Source organism: Thalia democratica, chromosome 7, assembly GCF_965202585.1.
Source record: "Thalia democratica chromosome 7, ktThaDemo2.hap1.1, whole genome shotgun sequence".
Classification (NCBI taxonomy): domain Eukaryota; kingdom Metazoa; phylum Chordata; class Thaliacea; order Salpida; family Salpidae; genus Thalia; species Thalia democratica.
In genome coordinates, this window is record NC_139171.1 from 60507773 (window position 1) to 60526642 (window position 18870).

Here is an 18870-nt window from a genome sequence, read left to right on the forward strand (position 1 = left end):
TAAAACTAATCTAGAAAATTACTAATTGAAATCTAAACTCCCAAGTAAAATTCAAAAGTTGAGAACTGGTAATGGTGATATTAATATTGCATGACATTTTTGATATGTTGTTAAAAACTTGAACTTGAGTCTAGTCTGTTACATTTTTAAGAAAAAGAGTTAACAAAGATTAAATAGCATATAATCCAGATTTAAAACAAGTCGATTAAATATAGTTTCAACATATTGTTTTATTAAACTAAACAATCCGGATTAAAAATAGATTAATTAAATTGAGTTAAATTTGTTACAGCAGTAAATATACTGCTTTAAACTTGTTGTTTGGAACCAAAAAATCCACTTACATGAGTATAGCGGGCCACAAAGACAGACACTGACAAATAAATTTAATTTCATTGCAAAAAATGTAAATGTATATACATTTGAAAAGTTTTACGAGTAAAAATATTAAGGTCTCTAATACATTGAAGTATACAGAACTAAATAGATTAAATAAAATGATAATAATTATTATATTTTTAAACTTAATGATGTACTTAAATTCATCTCAACCGAAAATGTACATATAAATGTTACTGTGATTTGATTAAAACTAGCATAAACCCTCTAGCGTAGGTAAGGTATAGTAATTCGTATACCAGGCTATAAAAAAGATTAGTTAAATAAAAAAAATAATTAAATTACAACTAGTTGCGTATATAACAGTAAATCTCAACCTCAGTAAAACTAAAGCTTTAACAATAAAGATAAATTTTTCTAAAACTTCGACATAGTTTCAAGTATACAGTATAAAATAAATAAATTAAAATAAATATATTCTCGTGAACACGTGGTTTTAAAATGTTGTCACTAAAACAAATAAGAATAAATAAAAAAATAATATAAAATCCTATGACATACTTGTGAGTGAAATTAAAATAACAGGACAAAATACAAATAGTTTGGCACATCTTGTTACAGCAAATAAATTTATGTTATTTGTATAAGTTTTATAATACGCAAAATATAATAATACATAAATAAAGAATAACTAACATAAAATCCCCTAACTTGTAGGCATAATAGACGAGAGCAACAGCAAAACGCCCATTATGGACTTTTCGTTCGTGTACCAGGCCATTCAGGAGCGGCTGGACGAGGTTGTGGGACTTCCCCCTGGAGGCGGCCTCGACGCCAAGTTAGTTGTGACGTCATAATTGTTTTATTAATTTTTCAAGTATGAGTTTGGTTTTACGTGTTGAAACTTTACAAAGATCTTACTTGAATGCAATTTTCAGATATAAGTTAAATGTAATGTGGCCTTTATGCCAAATTAGTTTGTGGCATCATAATTAGTTGTTAGTTGAAAATTATTCGTTCCTATTCTTTTTAAAGCTGTTATGCGTTTGGTTATGATTACTTCAACACAGTATTAGATAATATTTACATAAATTATTATGTTATTTTTTGTGGCTTCGACGCCAACTTAGTGTACTTAGTGACGTCATAAGTGATGAATAGCGTTTAAAATGATTTGAAACCGTTAGCATCAATGCTAAGTTACAGGGTTGTCACTTTACCTGGAAACCTGGAATTTGAGAAATTTTGAAAACCTGAAAATTTTTTTGAAAAAACAAGTGGCAACTCTGTAAGTTAGTTTAATTGTTCTGGAGTTGTAATTGTTTTGAAATTTGGAGTCGGGTTTTTATTCGTTTCCAGTTCTAGTCTAGTTTTTCTGTGCTAAGTTGCAACTACTGGATTAAAATTTTCTAGAATAAAAGTTAAATTGTAGCTTTGTTTGTATGTAGTCCTGTAACAAGTCCATTTGTACGAAATAAAGCGTTGTGAAAAAGTTAAAATAGTTTATCGATTACCTTTAGTTTTACGTTTTGGCTCAATGTGTTTGTGGTTTTAAGTTGTTAGGAACTTGGACTTCTGAAAGAGAAAACATTTATTGAAATTTACTAGTGTAATCAGGGTTGCCAAAAAACTTAAAAACCTGGAAAAACCCTAAATTTGAAAATTGAGTCTAAAAAAACTTAAATTTTAAATAATTTTTACACCTTTTGACTTAACATTACTCAGGGCTGCCAAATGTTTTTGGCAAATTTTCTCCATGTTTTCAAAATTTTATCCTGTTTTTTAAAAGTACATATTTGAGGGTCTATTTTTAGTTTAAAGATTAATTTAAGGTAAAAAACTGTGCTAAGTAGTAAAACAACATTAAAAAGATGCTGTAAAGCTACTTCCAAATGTGTTTTTAATGAAAAAAATTTTGATAATGACAATTTTTTTTATCTATATGGTAGATTTTTTGTGTCAAATCAAAATTTTTCTACTTAAGTTAAGTAATATACATTTGGATGCCCTGGGTAATGCTTAAATTTTCTTTTATATTTTATTGACTAAAGAAGACTTGATTTATTGGTAGAGCTTGTACGAAAAACTTCTAAAATGAAAGCTCTTTTAAAGATGCCCTTTTTTTAATTATATATTCTTTACGCATGATAATTTTTTTAAAGCTACTAAAATCAAATGAAGTTGTTTTGAATTTTTCATTTGCAACCAACTGTTAAAAAGATATCTTAGATTTAAGTTTTTAATCTACTCAAAAATAGATAGTTTCATTTAAACATCTTTAAACACTTATAACAATAAAACGATAAGTTTTATGTTGAATTAAAAAAAATATTTTATCCTCTGACATTTTCTTTTAATCGAATAGTACACGGTTAAAATTACGGTGACCAGTTAATGCAAAAATATAATCAGTTGATGCTTAAAACGAATTAAAATTAATCATTTTAAATTGTGTTACAAATTTATTTGAAAATTAAACTGCGGCGAAAATGTTCAAGGGTTGAAATAGGTGTGTGCACTACAAAACATTTAATTATGCTAAATTTCACGTAAAAATAAATTTGTAATATAATTCAAAGAATTTTTCAGCAGATCGAAAAGGTGATAAGAACTGTTAATGGCTTTTAAATGTGATGTCATTGAATATTGGTGTGGTTTATATATTCGGTTGTTTCATCATTAATTAAGATTAAATTGATATGTTTTATTTGTTAATATATAAAGCCATTTTCTAACAGACTACATAATCTAGCTAGAATGGCAAACATGTTAGTTTTCAAGCCCTTAAAAATTTGTTTTCATTAGAAAGATCATTAGAGTGTAGTTTGCCAAAGTCTGAGTAAATTAGAAAAGTAAATGATTTATTAATGTGTTAAGTGTGATGCAATTGAATATACTTGAACGGTTTAGTTCGTATCCTAAATTAATACGAACCATTTTAATAAAAATTTGTATTAAGTAAACAGTACATAAAAGATTAGACTGTTATTAATTTTGTGTTATCAAAGTTTTCAACCAAATAAAAAAAATTTCTAAAATAAAAAGTACATTAAAGTAGTTTATTGTGTTTTCATTAGAATCTTACTCGTAAAACTTGTGTTTTTATAAGAAAATCATATAACGCCTAACTCTGATAAATTACTTATTAGCGCGTAAGTCTAACTAAGGTCTTCAAACATCATTATTTTGTTATTTAACTTGTAGTGCTGAATCAATAAGTTTATTTTTCGCATTATTACTTGCTGAAACTCATAATTAAAAGCAAATAAACGTATTTAGTTTATTATACATTTATTAACTTGTTATTGTTAGTTTAATTTACAAGAATGATATTTGAAAGCAGATGAACCAAAGTAATTAAAACAACTAAAGAAATTCCACAGTTAACTTATTAATAATAATAGTACATTGTTAAGTATAATAATTATACTTAACAATGTACATGAAATTTATATTCTAAATAGTTCCCAAAACTATTTTCTTCACTTTGGTTTCATTGTTATCATAGCCTGACAGATAATGGGTTTGTTATTCATTTCTTTAAGTCATGTTTTTTTTTGTACTTGGCCATTTCTATTTCTCAAGTGGGAAGCTTGTTGTTTCAGAGCAGTAAAACACAGTTTAATTCGCTTCTATGATGTCATAAAGCCTTGTTTCAAACTGTTTAAAATTAAATAAATCGTGTATTTTTTGAATAGCTTACTTAAAACATAAAGTTTTTTTTGGAGTTAAAAAACTACAGCTCAATTTAACACCAAATCTACCAGTAAGCAATAAAAAAGTTAAGTTCTACTTTTAATTTTTCTGGGAGTAAAGTATGTTTGTTTATATCATTAAAGTACCTTTTAGATTTATAAAATTATCATTCTCTTCGCAAAATTGAACCCAAAAAATTGAATGTTTTATGATTGCATCTAAATGTGCACCGCTATCAGGAAAGTTGAGTTTATATTCGAACGCGTAACTGTTTCGCAGATGATGTAATAAAAGCGTAAGGTGATTTATTTCAAGTTTATCTGATGAATAGATAAACGTTCCAGTGAATTTTTATCTGTTAAATTCAGTTGGCGTGATATGAAATTTAAAAATGTATTTTTAATTTTTTGAAGTTATGGGAATTTTGATCTTTTGTATAATTAGTTGTTTAAGGAGTTAAACCTAATTATTTCGTTACGTTTAGGAAAAACCAAAAAGACAATTTAGTGATGTATTGGTAAAGATATGTCTTAAGTACACAAAGAAAAAGCTGTTGTAAATGATAAGATTCAAGTTTAAGAAAATGATAACTATTTCTTGAAAAAAACAGCTTGATAATTTATATAGAATTTAAATTTTTCATATTTTATTTTTGTCTTACTACAGTTTGTTTTACGAAAAGTACTACGAATTACATCACTGTGTTGGCAAAATTTAGTTTATTTTCATTCTAAAATAAAAAGTGCTACTCAGTGAAAGTAATTTCTTCATACAATTGAAATTACTTACTGTAAAAATTACGTAAAGTGCTGCGAAAGTTTAAATAAAATACTTTTAACTTTTATTCGTTATTTGGCAATTACATCAATTATTGAAACAAAATTGTCTAAATTTTTGTTCTATAATGAAATGAGAATTTTTATTAATTGTTCTTAAAATAATGGGAAATTTTAAAAGAAAATGGTAAAGTAAAGACTGCTTTTTTAACTAAAAAATAGTAAAAAAAAATGAATGCTGTAATCTTTTTATAAAAAGCACAGAATCTAATTTAAGCAGTAATGTTTCTTACTACAATGTGTAGTAAAATGGGAAATTTTCATTGAAAATAAATATAATTCACCTAATTGGATAGGAATCAAATATTCACGAAGGGACTTTTTTGCACAACAACACTTTTGCACAGGTTGAATTTTTTTAGCAATACAAATTTTTAATTTACTATCACTGTTACCCTTATCCTCGGTCGGTAACTTTTTTTATTAATTTTATTTTAATTAGTTATTTTTTTAATCAATATTTTTACTATCACCCCTTACCCTCGGTCGGTAACTTTTTTTTTACTCACTGTCAAAAGTCACCCTGTGCAAAAGTGTCCCTTCGTGCATATGAGGCCTGTAAAGGCTGATTTCATATGATAATTATAAAATAATTTTTAAATAAAATATATAACGAAAATATAATTCTTCAATGATATAAATTTTTAAGTTAATTAAAAGAAAATTTACTTGTCACTGGCATGATTTGGGAAAGTCTTGACAAAGTTAATTGTTTTTGCATCAAATTAAGTTGAAGTTCCACACAAATATTTTTGAAATAAAAAAATCAAAGTTATCGTTTACCTCAAACAAACTATTATATTGTTTGTAGTGAAAATATTTAATCAAGTTATTGGAAAATAAATTTAGAAAAAGAGTTTGAGTTATACTTGCAATACAATAATTTCTGTTTAAAACACGCTTTATAATTGGAAAGTGATGTAAAACAATTTGATGTTCAATTAATCAGATCAAGTTGAACGATAAAGTTGTAGTTTTTATCTCTTCACATCAGTTTGTGTGGTCGAAAATATTCAAAAAAATCATCCATAATTATTAAATGTCAAAATACCAGATGCTTTTATTTTACATATGTATATTTTTTAATTTGGAAAACAAATGATCTTTATCACAGAGTTGGTCTTTCAAGTCTTTTTAAGAAAATTTTGTTTCAGTAATATTACAAGCATTTGTAATATATCTTATTAAATATTTGTAGGTCTGCTAAAAATAAACAAACCTGATATTTTAATTGGTTTTATTTGTGCCACGCAGAAACAGATTGTCACTAAAATATTTAAATAAGATTAGTTTAAGTATGAAAGATTATAGAAAAAAGTTTAAACCAGCCATTCTTAATCTAGGGGTGAAATTCCCTTGTTTTAGCGGGTGAACTTTCTTTATTACAAGTCATGTAAACAAATGTTATTAATTGTCCTTTAAATTTATAATTAAACGATTTTTTATATTTAATAAGCTTAAAGTTCATAAAAAATATTTCTTCCTCAAAATTAAACACAATTTGCATATTGGTGGTAAATTTGGTAATAACCTTCCAAAAAGGGGTACAACATGAAAAAAAAGGTTAAGAAGCGCTGATTTGAACAGTTCACTACATTGTGTATGTCGATTGTTTTCGCGCACAAGTGTGCCAGTGCAAACCAGCAGCGAAATTAAATCGATTTTACGCAACACACACACCAAGTTGCATAAGTTCCACCAGTAAACAAAGTTTCAAACCCGGTTAACATAAATGTTTGATTTGAAACACTGCTGACCTCAGCATTAACCTGTGTTGATGCATGGTTAAGTTTGAGGCTGATGTCGTTGTTGGCGTTTTTAAACTGTTTAAAAGGCTTTTTGTCGCAGTCTGATTATGCCTTATAATATGTTTGTGAAGAATATTTTCCTGTAAATTGTTCTTAACACTTCTGAGGTGAAGTTAGCTGTTTTTAAATGATGCGATGGTTCAAAGTTGTTATTGTGTCGTTAGTTTTATAAATATGTTGTACTATACTCTAACTAAGGTTTTATATTAGTTAGTTGAAATAAAGCAATATTTATTTTCCAATTAGGTGAAGTGTCTCTTAAAAACAAACTTTTGTAATTAGTGAGTAAAGAATCTGTGAAAGAATTGCGTTTTGTCAACTAAAAGTTTTCCAAGATTTTTTAGAATTCATCCTAGAAAATTCATATAAATCTTGGTATGTTGAGAAAATGAACAATTTATATTTAGCACTAAATTTTTGAGCAAGCAATACATAATTCTCTATAAAAACAAGTTCTGTGTTTTGAGATAATAAGTTATCCTTACTGAAGATAAATAAATAATATGAGTGATGAAGTAAAACTGCAGTTAAAAATAAAATAATTGGAACTCTTGCTTGCGGTGGAAATAGATAAGCCGTTACATTATTGAGAATAAAATTTTGTTGTATTATATCTGGGTGGAAATTTTGTATGCAGAATTATCTCACCTTCAAATAGTAAAAAGCTTTTATGTTGTAATTTGATTAGCATATGATTGAAGAGTTGTAATTTGAAGAGAAAAATGTTCATTTTTAACTAGTATATTTGTTACCTAATATCAGTAACTTCTACCAGGTTGTTTCAGTTAGTAAAAAATTAATCATCAATTTTTTAAGCTACTATCAAGTTCTTAATTGAAATTTAAGTCTACGTCTGAAATACTATGTAAGTTAAATGTTAACAATTGAAATTTGATTAGCATATGTAACAAGTATTAAAAACATATAAAACTATCATAAAACGTTTCTTTTATTCTTAAAAACCATAAATGCCTAGATATGGACTATTTCATTCTGATTTTTTTATAAAAGTCTTTTTTTGCTTCCAAATTTAACAAATAGAAAATGTTTTACAGAAGCAACTAAACTATGTTTACTAAAAAGTGAATTATTCATAATTGTTATCCAAAACATCTATAACGTGACACCGTCAAAAATATCATGATGATTAAAATAAACTGATGAACTAAAATCAGGAACTCATGTTAGCGTCTTGTTTTTTAAGCATGCGTTGAAAAAAAAATTCTTAAGATTTTATTCATAGAACCCCAATAACTTATGATAATTAAGATCGCTTAACTGGTTTATTTGCATTCAGTCTATAAGCAATAATATTAAGTTGGTTAGCTTATATTTCCCGATTGCTTCTTGAAATATAACGGTGTTTCCAGGAAAAAGTTTAAAACAAAAATGAATTTTTAAATAAAGTAGCAGTTAAACGTTTAAACCTGTCAAGTTCGGACGTAAAAGTTTCAAAATATTCCTGTGAAGTTCACATTTAATCAGATTGTGGTCTGGTGGTGTTATGAAATGCACCCAAGTCAAATGGGTTGCAATTAAATGGATGCATTGTGTGAATAAATATTTCGAAAAAAATGTATTGGAAACGTTATATAATTACTAGCTGTTGAGAGATATTATGCTAATTTTTCAAATTGTGAAGGGCATGTGTTGGAAATGCATGAAATGTTCCCAAGTCAAATAAGTTGAAGTTGAGTGGGAGCATTGTATGAATGATAAGTGTGTGTTGGAAATATTTGCTTTTGAGTTGTGGTATGCTTATTTTATTTCTATGTGAAAAGTTAAAGTATGTGTTTGAAATTAATTACCTTCCTACTGCTTATATGCCAGTTTTTATTTGTTTTTGTATTTTTAGTTAAAAATTTTCACTTGTTAATATTTTGAAACGAAATGTAAAGCAGTAGATAACAAATAATTAGAATTTCTTATATTATGTAATAAGTAGACTTTCGTAAATATTGTTAAGTAATATCGTTTCCAACTGTTATGTTATACTTGAAAGAATTTTTAGAAAAAATAAAGATTAAACTTGATTATTGGTTTCTTAAAGCTTAAATGTGATAATTTTTGCTGTAAAAGGTTTTTTAAAGTTTGTTTTAGGATGTAGGGTGTTATTTGCTTTATTTATAAAATGAAGTTTTATTTAAACTTGAAATATTATATATATAATTTAAATTGTTTTATAACTAAAAAAATGAGAATTGATATAAAAACAAGTGTATTTTTTAAAACAGCAGATAAATAAGTTAAAAAGTTATTTAATGAAATGTTGTATTAGTCTTCAAGTTTGAAAATGTTTTTAAAATTACGTTGGTTTATTTTTGAAATAAAAACTAAAACTTAGTACAAATTTAGTAGTTTTAACAGAGTAGATTTCAAGTCAAGTTAGTTTTAAAACAAAAAACAGGATGTTTGTTTGAAACTATAACATTTAACGAATATTAAGCTTGTTATTGTAATAAAATGATTTTGTGACTTATTTAGATATATAACTACGGATGAACATGTTGTTTTTATTGAATATTAAAAAAAGTTGTTTGTTTCAGGTTCAGTATAGTACTTAATTTAAATTTTATAATCAAACAACTAATAAGAAAATAAAAACTTAAATTTAAAAACAACAAAAATATCAGTGCATAAGTCAAGTAGGTAATAGCAATTTAAGTGTATTTTTAAATTTTTGTTCAAAAATAGTTGAATGCTAAATATAGTTCAAGTTGTAAACAAAATTATTAGTGCAACGAACTCGAAACATGTTAAATTTATTTTCATACAAATGTTTATATGTCAACTTAAAAAAAATTTAAAATAAACTAGTATTTTTTGAAAAAAAAAAGCATTATTAACTCGAAATTAGCAATAGTTTCTAAATAATACTAACACTTCATTTTCAATATTTGAAATACTCAATATAATTAACAAATTGTCTAATATAAGTTTGTTATTTTTAATAAATGTATTTTATTTTTTCTATTTCACATTGAATATATTTTAAGCAAAGAAAGTAGTTTTGAAAGCACTATGCGTGGTTGTTAAACGTGTATACAGTTTTTGTAATGACGAAATTGAAAACACAATTAAATAAGCTGAATAAATGTTTGTTGTATTTTTTTTTTGACTTTTAGCAAAGTATGTTAATGTTATGTTGATCTAATTAGCCCATGGTAAACATAAGATTTAAACAGTTTTTTTATTATGACAAGTTTGTGAACACAATAGTTTTGTATTTGCGAATATAATATTTAAGTTTTGTATATAATTTATAATAATTTGTTTTAATAAGTACATATTTTTATTTATTGAAATATATCAGTTAATTAATGTGAAACGTACAAATTTAAATAGTTCAAAATATAAAAACAAATGTAAACAGTTTTTTTTTATTATGACGAGTTTATAAACACAAAAGTTAAGTGTTTTTTATAAAAGTTCTAATAAAAATTATATTCATAAATAAATATTTTAAATAATGATATTATATTTTATAAGTAATGTGAAATGCACTAAGTAAAATCAGTTGTATAGTTCAAAAAACTAATTAAATGTAAACAGTTTTTATTATGACGAAACTGTAAACACCATAGTTTGTATTTACGATTATAATAGTAAAAATGTTAAATAAGTATTTTTTACTAATATATTGCATCTTAACTTAAGTAAAACGCACAACATCAAAAGTTCATATAACAAAAAATAAATGTAAACAGTTTTTTATTATGACGAAACTATAAACACAATAGTTCTGGCATTCAAGGAATTTCATCATTACGTAATTCGGACAGCGCATGCAAATTTCGCATGTACATTCACGTGCACAATTATTAAAAGTTTTGAACGAGTTTCACTTTTGCAGTTGTTGTGTGCAAAATACAGTTACAGGAAAAAAAGTTGCACATGTTTTTAATGTTTAGTTTTGTAGTTTTTCTGTTTTTAAAAATCATAAATGACACTTTCTGTTTTTATTCACGTTAAATTTAAAATTTTTATTCAAATTTAATAGTTTAACTGTGAACAAGTTTTATTTTGTTGTAGAATTCGTGCAAAATATAGTTACAAGAAAAAAAATGCACATGTTTTTCATGTTTATTTTTTGTAAAGTTTGGTAGTTTTGTTTGAAAAATCAAAAAGATGACATATTCTATTATTATTCACGTGCATAATTATAAAAAGTTTCAATGTGAACAAGTCTTATTTTGTAATAAAATGTGTGCAAAACAGTTAAGGAAAGTTTCCAAATGGACAAGTTTTTATTTAGATTTGTAGTACGATGACAGTTGTGTTAAATAAATCAAAAAATGACTTGTTTTGTTTATATACACTGAATATTAATTTAAAAAAGTTATAACAATGTATGCAGATTGAATCACGAACTACTTTTCAACTGGTTAATGTTGTTAGTTTTAAAAAGTTGTGTGGAAAATATGACATAATTGGTTGTTTGATGGGAAAATTGATTACTGTTTTTGTGCTTTCATGTTCCAACTGTTACATTAAATAAAATTTTTTACAACTTGACATTTATTTTCTTATACTGATTTATAAAAACTTAAGAGTAAAAAACAAGAGTAATTAAGATTGAATATAGAATTACCTAAACATTTCTTACAAAATGATTTTTTTTTAATTAAACGTATGATAGTTGGTTGCTTGTTATTTATTAACGGTCATAAATTTATTACTCTTCCCTAAATAATTTTTGTTGGTTTGATAATTAAAAATGTTATTAAATCTTGAACATTCGAAAAAAAAATTATTTGACATATTAGGTAATTGATGTATGTTTCAAACCACATATTTTATTACCTAGCAGATATAATTCAACTTTTTGTTTTGCAAATTTAAAAATAAAATGTTTTAAGTATTAAAATTTTCAACATTAAATTAAAACGATAATTTTGTGGAAAGTTTTAATAAAAAAAAGGTTAGAACTTCTGAAATATCTTAAACAACTTATTAAACTTGAAGTGAAAGGGGTCTCATTTAAAACAGTTTTCAAAAATTCACGTTATAGCGTAATTGAAGTTGACAAAGCATTCCGAAATTTTCGCATAAAAACACTTAATATATTTAGCTCTGAAAAATTTTTACGTGAATTTTCTGCGCGTCTGATTTGCGTCGTATCAAAGGTCACATCAGATTTGTGTTGTTACTTTTCACGTAATGTTGTTGCTTTTCACATCATTATCAAATTACTATTTTGATGTCGACACACTTTTGTTTACACATCTCATCGCGCAACTCCTGGTATGATTTTGACTGGTTGACTTTTGCACAGAGCTCAATGTTGTTTATGTTGAATTGTTTTACCATGATTGAAGTTCGTAAGGTTTTGATGGTTTCAGTGTTGACTGGAAAAATTAACTTACTTAATTTTTTATATTAAACCAAATTTTAGTGTGAGCTAAAATTAAATTTTGAATCACTGATACATTGATGGTTTTTGAATACCACATGTTTTCGCTTACATAAACTTCAAGCTTGGTTGTGATCTAATTAAAACTCAAGTCTGCAGTTAGAAACGAGCTGAAGCCAAGCATGCGCTGGTTAGCAGCGATGTCGCAACATGCGTATTGATTATCGCTCGCTTCTAATTTGATTTTTAAACTTTTTCTGCGCGACGCAAGAAACTAACGGAACTAAGTTGAGAGAAACTGAGTTTTTGGCTCGAAACCGAAAGCAATATATTTGGCACTGAAAAGTTGCTTGGAAATTACAGGTTTTCCAGGGATTATGAATAACTTTGAAAAGTTGGGAGAATTAAGCACTATTGATTATTTTGTTTGAGAAATTAATTTCGTTAAACTATATGTGAGCCCTAATAGAGCTTTAGAGTTATAAGTGAATATTTTGATAGCAATATTTTTTATTTTATCAGAATAAAAAATTTGTTGATGTATAAGTAGGTTTTGGATTAGTGAAATTTAAATGCAACCCTTCCATAAATTAACTATTGTGAATTTATGTTTCATCAACTGTAACTTGAGCGTTAACGTTCAAATTATACTTCAATAACTAGTTCTTTATTTAAAAATATAAAATATTGTGGGTAGTAATATTTATATAAACAATTCTTGGAAAGTTGTAAGTAATTGTTTACAATTTCCATCTGATAACTTATATGCAAATTAGCTTGGGGGGAATTTAGCATTTTGTCTGAAAGTTTTAATAAATATTTTATTATTTTTCTTTGCTTTCCTTCAACAAAACTAAGTTAAATTTATTACTATATATTGTAAAAATTAAGCCAAATCTAAACATATAACCTTAGGTTTAACCTATCTTTTGAAATAACTCAGGTTTCTTTAACCCTATAACGTTTTTAGATTTAATTCAATAAAACATTTAGTTAAAAAGTTTAAATTTAAAATATAGCTTAAACATAAACTAAATACTATAGTTTACTGAAAAATTTTTAAGAGTATTTATTGAACTTAGTTTTATCTACGTGTTATTAAAATGACAAAATTTGTTTTTTATTTTTAACTGTGTGAAATGTAACAGTTTCCCAAACTGCTTTTATTTATAGTTTAAATCATGTTTTACAAATTAAATTTCGCCGAATCTGTCAAATAACATGACTTAAATTGGTGTTAAAGTCTATTTTTAATAAAATTAAAGCTAAATCTAATCATATAAACTTCAAATTGAAACCAATCTCTTTAAACAAATAAGGTGTTCTTAATATCTTTATTTCGTGTTTAAGCCAAATATGTCGATAAATATCTTTTTTTATAAATTAGTTTTTGTATTTTATCAAAAAGTACTTTTCAGCCAAGATTCTTAGTATTTAAGTAATTTGTTGGAAGTTCTGTGAACTATTAATTATTTAAATTTTAAAATAAATAATTTAAAGCGCTTTGTGTGCTTACCCAGTGCACAAAACCTCGTCAAGTTTATAACGCTTCCCCTTAATTACAATACTTTTTTCTTTCACGAAAGCTAATTACATCCGTTTACAATTATCATCTGAATAAACAAGCTTTTTACTAACGCATTATAAGTACTAAATTTTTTAAAAAAAACTTACAACCTAAAGCTACCGTTGTAAAGTTTTTTTTTAACATTTTTTTTTTCTTTGGTAATTGAGAGTATTAAAAGCTGTTGCTAGTGTTGATGATTTAACAAACTTAAATGCATTATTTCCTGCCTTTTTTATAAAACAAATATAACAAAAATATTGTTTGTGTGATTTTCTATTTATTATTTATTTACTTATACTTTGCCATTATTGATAAAAGAAATTATAAGCGCATAAATGACTTGAAATTTGTTGATTTCCAACCTAATGTCTCTAGTTTTATCAAATAGTACCGCCTCTGTTTTTTGATATTAAGTGTTAGTTATGTATAGTCTTATTCAAAATAGTTCTTTTTTAGTCAAAAAAATCTGCCTAGTGATCTCACTTTTAATACCACTCTTTTTTTTTTGTAAGATGTTTAATTAATTATGTTAACACAGTTGTAACAGTTTACGGAGTTTCATCAAATTCCCATTTCATATTGATTTCTGATGTGATGAACCTCGTAAATTAATTTTTAACTTGATAGCTTCGTTTGTTAGATTTAAATTAAAAAGTGTTAAAAAAATTAATAATCAATACTTAAATAAAAAAATTTATTTCGACATTTCGATAGTTGTAACAATTTTTCAAGTAGGCTCTGCCTCAAACCCCATTATATAACAAACCTCGTAAATTTGTTTTCATTTTGACAACTTTGCTTGTTCCATTTAAAAGTGTATAAAAAACAATATTTTAATAAACTCTTTTATTTTTCACCACTAGGAGGCGTTACCTGGAAACGCTGTTCGACGAGGTCTGTAACTCGAACGCCAACGGTGACGGAAACAACCAAAGCAGCCAGCAGGTGCAGAACAGCAGGCAGAACGGGCAACAACCGCTTGAATCTGTGAGTTTGTTTGAAATATAAAATAATAACTAGCAGTTGAATCTGTAAGTTTGTTTGAAATATTATAATAATAAGCAGTTAAATCATTTGAATAATAATATAAATAAAAGTAACAAGTACTTGAGTCTGTTAGTTTGTTTGAATCTGTAAATAAATATATATATATATATATATATATATATATATATATCAAATAATAAATAGAACGGACAACCGCTTGAATCTGTTAGTTTGTTTGAAATAATTAAATAATTGTAATAGAAAGTAACTAGCAGTTGGATCATTTGGTATTTTGGAGAAACATAAACAATATGGTGTTATAATGACAGTTATTTTTGTTAAAAGTTTGTGGGATTTGAAGTATGGAAAACATGCATTAGTTGTGATTAAATTTTATTGAATGGGAACATGTCAGTTTTTTGTGATACAATAAAAGTATTAAATATGTTGTGAAATACCTGTTCATAACTCTAAATTTGAACAGTATAAATAGTAATAACTTTTTTATAAACATTACTGTTGGTCAGGTTAAGTTAAAGATTGAAACTGATGAATGTTATTAAGTTGGTTTGAGTCTTTAAACTCGGTAACTGGTGGTATAAATAAAAGGTTGAAAGTTTCATAAGCTCCATCCATCTCTTGAGTCAAAACTTCAAAAATCAAACTTTCAAAATTTTGCATTTTGAATTAGTTTTTTTCTCTTTTTCTAAAATGCAGGTGTCGAACTAAAGGTCCTGAATAAAAAACTGATAAGATAGTGTCTTTGCTTAATTGTACAAATTATGGTTTTCAGTTTAGTTCATCAAGGTCATTCTGAAATGTTATTGAAATTTAATATTTCAAACATCAAAGTTTTAGTTAAAATCGACAAAACTGATAGAGTCTTTTGACTCAATCTTATGATTGTTAAGAACCCAAACAAAATTACAAATTTTATAAGTTTACGTTTAAACTTGGTAACTGGTGATTAAACAATGAGAAGTGATTTTAGTTAAAAAGTTAAAAATTTCATAAGCTCCATCTAGTTCTTGAGTCACAATTTAAAAAAAAATCTTATTTGATTTAGTTTCAAATAACAAAAGTTGAAACTTTTTTTTTGTAAAACATAGAAGTTGCCTGACAAGGGTATCTTGTACCACAAGAGATATTGCAAGAAACCAGAAGTCAGTAAAATGAGTAGCCCACCAGAAGTTAGTGCCTTGATAATGCAAGTGATGGTTTAAATAAACTTAAATTATTAAGGTTCATCTGAATGGCTATTAGATTTTTATAATCATTTAATTAATAATTCACATAACTTATTTTGTTTGAAGCAGACTGGTAAAAGTAAACTACATAACGCATGTTTTTTTTTATCACTTAAAGTTTTCCAAAAAATTTTGGGTCAGAAATTAAAAATTTACTCATTTGGTTCAGTTTCAAATTTTTTGAAAAAGTATTTTGTTTTTTGTCAAAATCAGAGAAAGAGGTTGACTGCAGGGCAGCGGTTAATGCTGGAAATTCGGGGTTATTCTCACACTAGTAAAAAATAAATGCTCAAATGTTAGTAAACTTTCTTACTAACAAACAATTGTATAAATAAATGTTGGTATCTGTTAATAATTACAATACATTTATATAAAAACTTGAGACAACAATTCATTTTGCAGTATATTTTATTTTTTGTGAACTAAAAGTTTTCAATCTACCCTTTTCAATAGTTTTTGTAGATAACTAAATAGATTTTTCTAAAAAAGTAAAATAAATAAAATTGTAAGAATATGCGTCATAATACTGATAATACAATACATAATACAATACATTTATTTTTAATTACTGTTGGAAGCGTGTCATCCCATAAAAGTTTTAAATTTTAATCAGACCTTTTTTTTTTATCACTCAATCTAAGGATTATTCATTAAGTTATGCCATATTTTGTTTGATACTTTAAGTGTGTTCTTCACATTGGAAAAAATTGAAAGGAAAAAAATACTGCTAAGTTGAGTACTTTCATAAAAATCCTTCAAACCTCAAGTATGTACAAAAACACATGTGTAATTTTAATTACAAAATTATTTATAATAAAATACATTAACAACCTTTTTATGAACGTTAAGTATATTTTATAATTACTGATATCATTATCTATGTTTCTTGTTTCTACCAAAACAGAATTTCGAATTGGAAGTTTCTCACAAATTGTAAATTTCAGGTAATTATTTGTAAGTAAATAAGTTATAATACTAAAGTTTAAAAAATAAATAGGATTAACCTGAAACCAGTTTACAAGCCACACTTCGGGCAGTATTATTTTAGTGATAAAAATGTGAAATAATTATTAATTGTTTGTTCTAGTTACACCATAATGTTTTTTTCTTTTATATTTTTAATTCCAACGGATCCAAGTCTTTTCTCAGATTCAAAAATAGCAAAAAAAAATTGCATTTATTGGATAAATGTTTATGACGTCATAGTTGTTTTAATAAAATAAAAATTTTAAAAATTGTACTGATAAAAGACTTGAATCTATTGATTTTTTCACATGTACACAATTGATTTATTAATTACCTGAAAAACTAAAATAAGAACCCTTGAACTTTTCACAACAAACTAAAAAACAAGTAATTAAATTAGAGTTAAATTTAATTACATATTATTTATTCACAGGCGGAACCGAACCCTTAAAGTTGTTCTTTTCACATTTCAAAAGTCTCTCTCTCAACTATTTAAAAAATGTTAATATTTTTTTATTGATATTTTTGAAAACGTGTGTTTGTATCAGAAAGTTCATAGTCGATGCTGCGACTGGTTAAAATGTTTGCAAAAATGTTTTATTTTTATTAAAATGCTTACGAGCACACATCAATTTATTTAACTTTTTACTATGTGTGCGTGCTAAAAGGTGCACTTTTTTTTTTGTGAAAAATGCAAAGTTGATTGTTGTTGTTTTTCTTGTTAGTTTTTTTTTTTGCCAAGCCTCGCTAATTGTATAAAGTTTTAATTCCTGTTAATTTTTATGTTAAAACCTTGAATTTTTTAATCTAAACACAACTACTATAAAAATTAATTTTATTAAATCGAAGAGGCTTGGCATTTTTTTAAAGTTTTGAACTAACTTTTTGCATAAAAAAGCATCCGAATTTCTAAACATAAATTCATAAATTAAATGTTGAACATAAGTGTTAATTTTTAAAGTACAAGCTTTTTTCTTTTACATATCTGAATAAACTTTTTTTGCGGGAGTTTTAGCAAGTGATAAGGATTGAGCTCCCAATTTATTAAAAAGCTGTGCACTGAAACCTTAGGCTCTCTCTCGTTTTTTTTTACTTCTCTCAAAAAAAAATCTCTTCTCTCGTAATTTGTTCTCTCGTTTTCAAGCCTTCGGAACGCCAGCAGATGCAGATTTCCAAAAATTTGTGTGGAAAAAAGTCTGTTGGTCGGAAGGTTTTAGTTTTTCTTGCAAATTCTTACATGTGTAAATGCAGTCTCTCCAAATACGCTTTCGTTTGGTGTGGTGCACTTGAGTACTTTTCCCGCCCTTTTCCGATGATTTCCCGCGCTTTCTCACCCCCACATCTGTCGGCTGTTGAGACCTACTTTGACTTCTACCCCAAAAATGAAAACTCGTTTTTTCAGTTTGTCAATATTTTTTTTCATTTTTTGTTCGTTTTTTGACACTCTGTTGTTGATATGTTAGGGCCTCAAACTTTTTATTTTTCTTTTAAATATTCGGTTTGTTAGACTCTTTCTTTTTGATTTTTTATCGGATAATTCTGACTATATTTGTTTTATTAGTTGAATAAATTTTTATAATTGAACTGTTTTGGTGTAATGTACCTTTAGTAAAAAAATATTCAGTAAATTACTATATATGTGTATATATTCATAAAATAAGATATATTCTACAATTTAGCTATTTTTAAATAGTTAAAAAGTTTATGTCATGTACAAAAAAAGCTATAAGTTAAACCTGATTTGCAAGAAAAAATTTTATAAAGTCTCGTAATTTTTAGTATAAGTTATAAAGATAAATCTTATCTAAAAGGTTAAACGCAACTACATTTACGGCAAATATTTTAATAATTATAGAAAAATTAAACTGACGGTTTGTTATTTAAAAGCCAATTTTAAAAACACTAAAAAAGCAGCAATTATAATTAACTTTTGGTTTTATGATAAATAGCATTGAAATTTATCAAAAAATTAGCAGCTTGAAAATTGCTGATTCTTAAAAAGTAACAAGGTTTGGTGACTAAAATCATTTTTGCATCCAAGATCACACTTTCGCACTATTTAAAATTTATC

General features: G+C 25.9%; 1 protein-coding gene across 2 annotated transcripts in view; it reads left to right on the forward strand.

The window, feature by feature from the left end:
- LOC145840625 (protein phosphatase 1A-like) overlaps window positions 1-18383 on the forward strand; it is a 30548-nt gene extending 12165 nt beyond the window's left edge. The window contains exons 8-11 of one of the 2 annotated variants that reach the window (XM_082947941.1): window positions 1057-1177; window positions 14463-14560; window positions 14789-14811; window positions 17233-18383. In XM_082947941.1, coding sequence (XP_082804067.1) covers window positions 1057-1177; window positions 14463-14560; window positions 14789-14811; window positions 17233-17250 — 260 coding nt within the window. In that variant the 3' untranslated portion in view covers window positions 17251-18383. Of the gene's footprint in view, window positions 1-1056; window positions 1178-14462; window positions 14587-14788; window positions 14812-17232 lie in introns of both variants that reach the window. The other variant, XM_082947940.1, reaches the window with a different exon arrangement.
- Window positions 18384-18870: the final 487 nt, after the last annotated feature.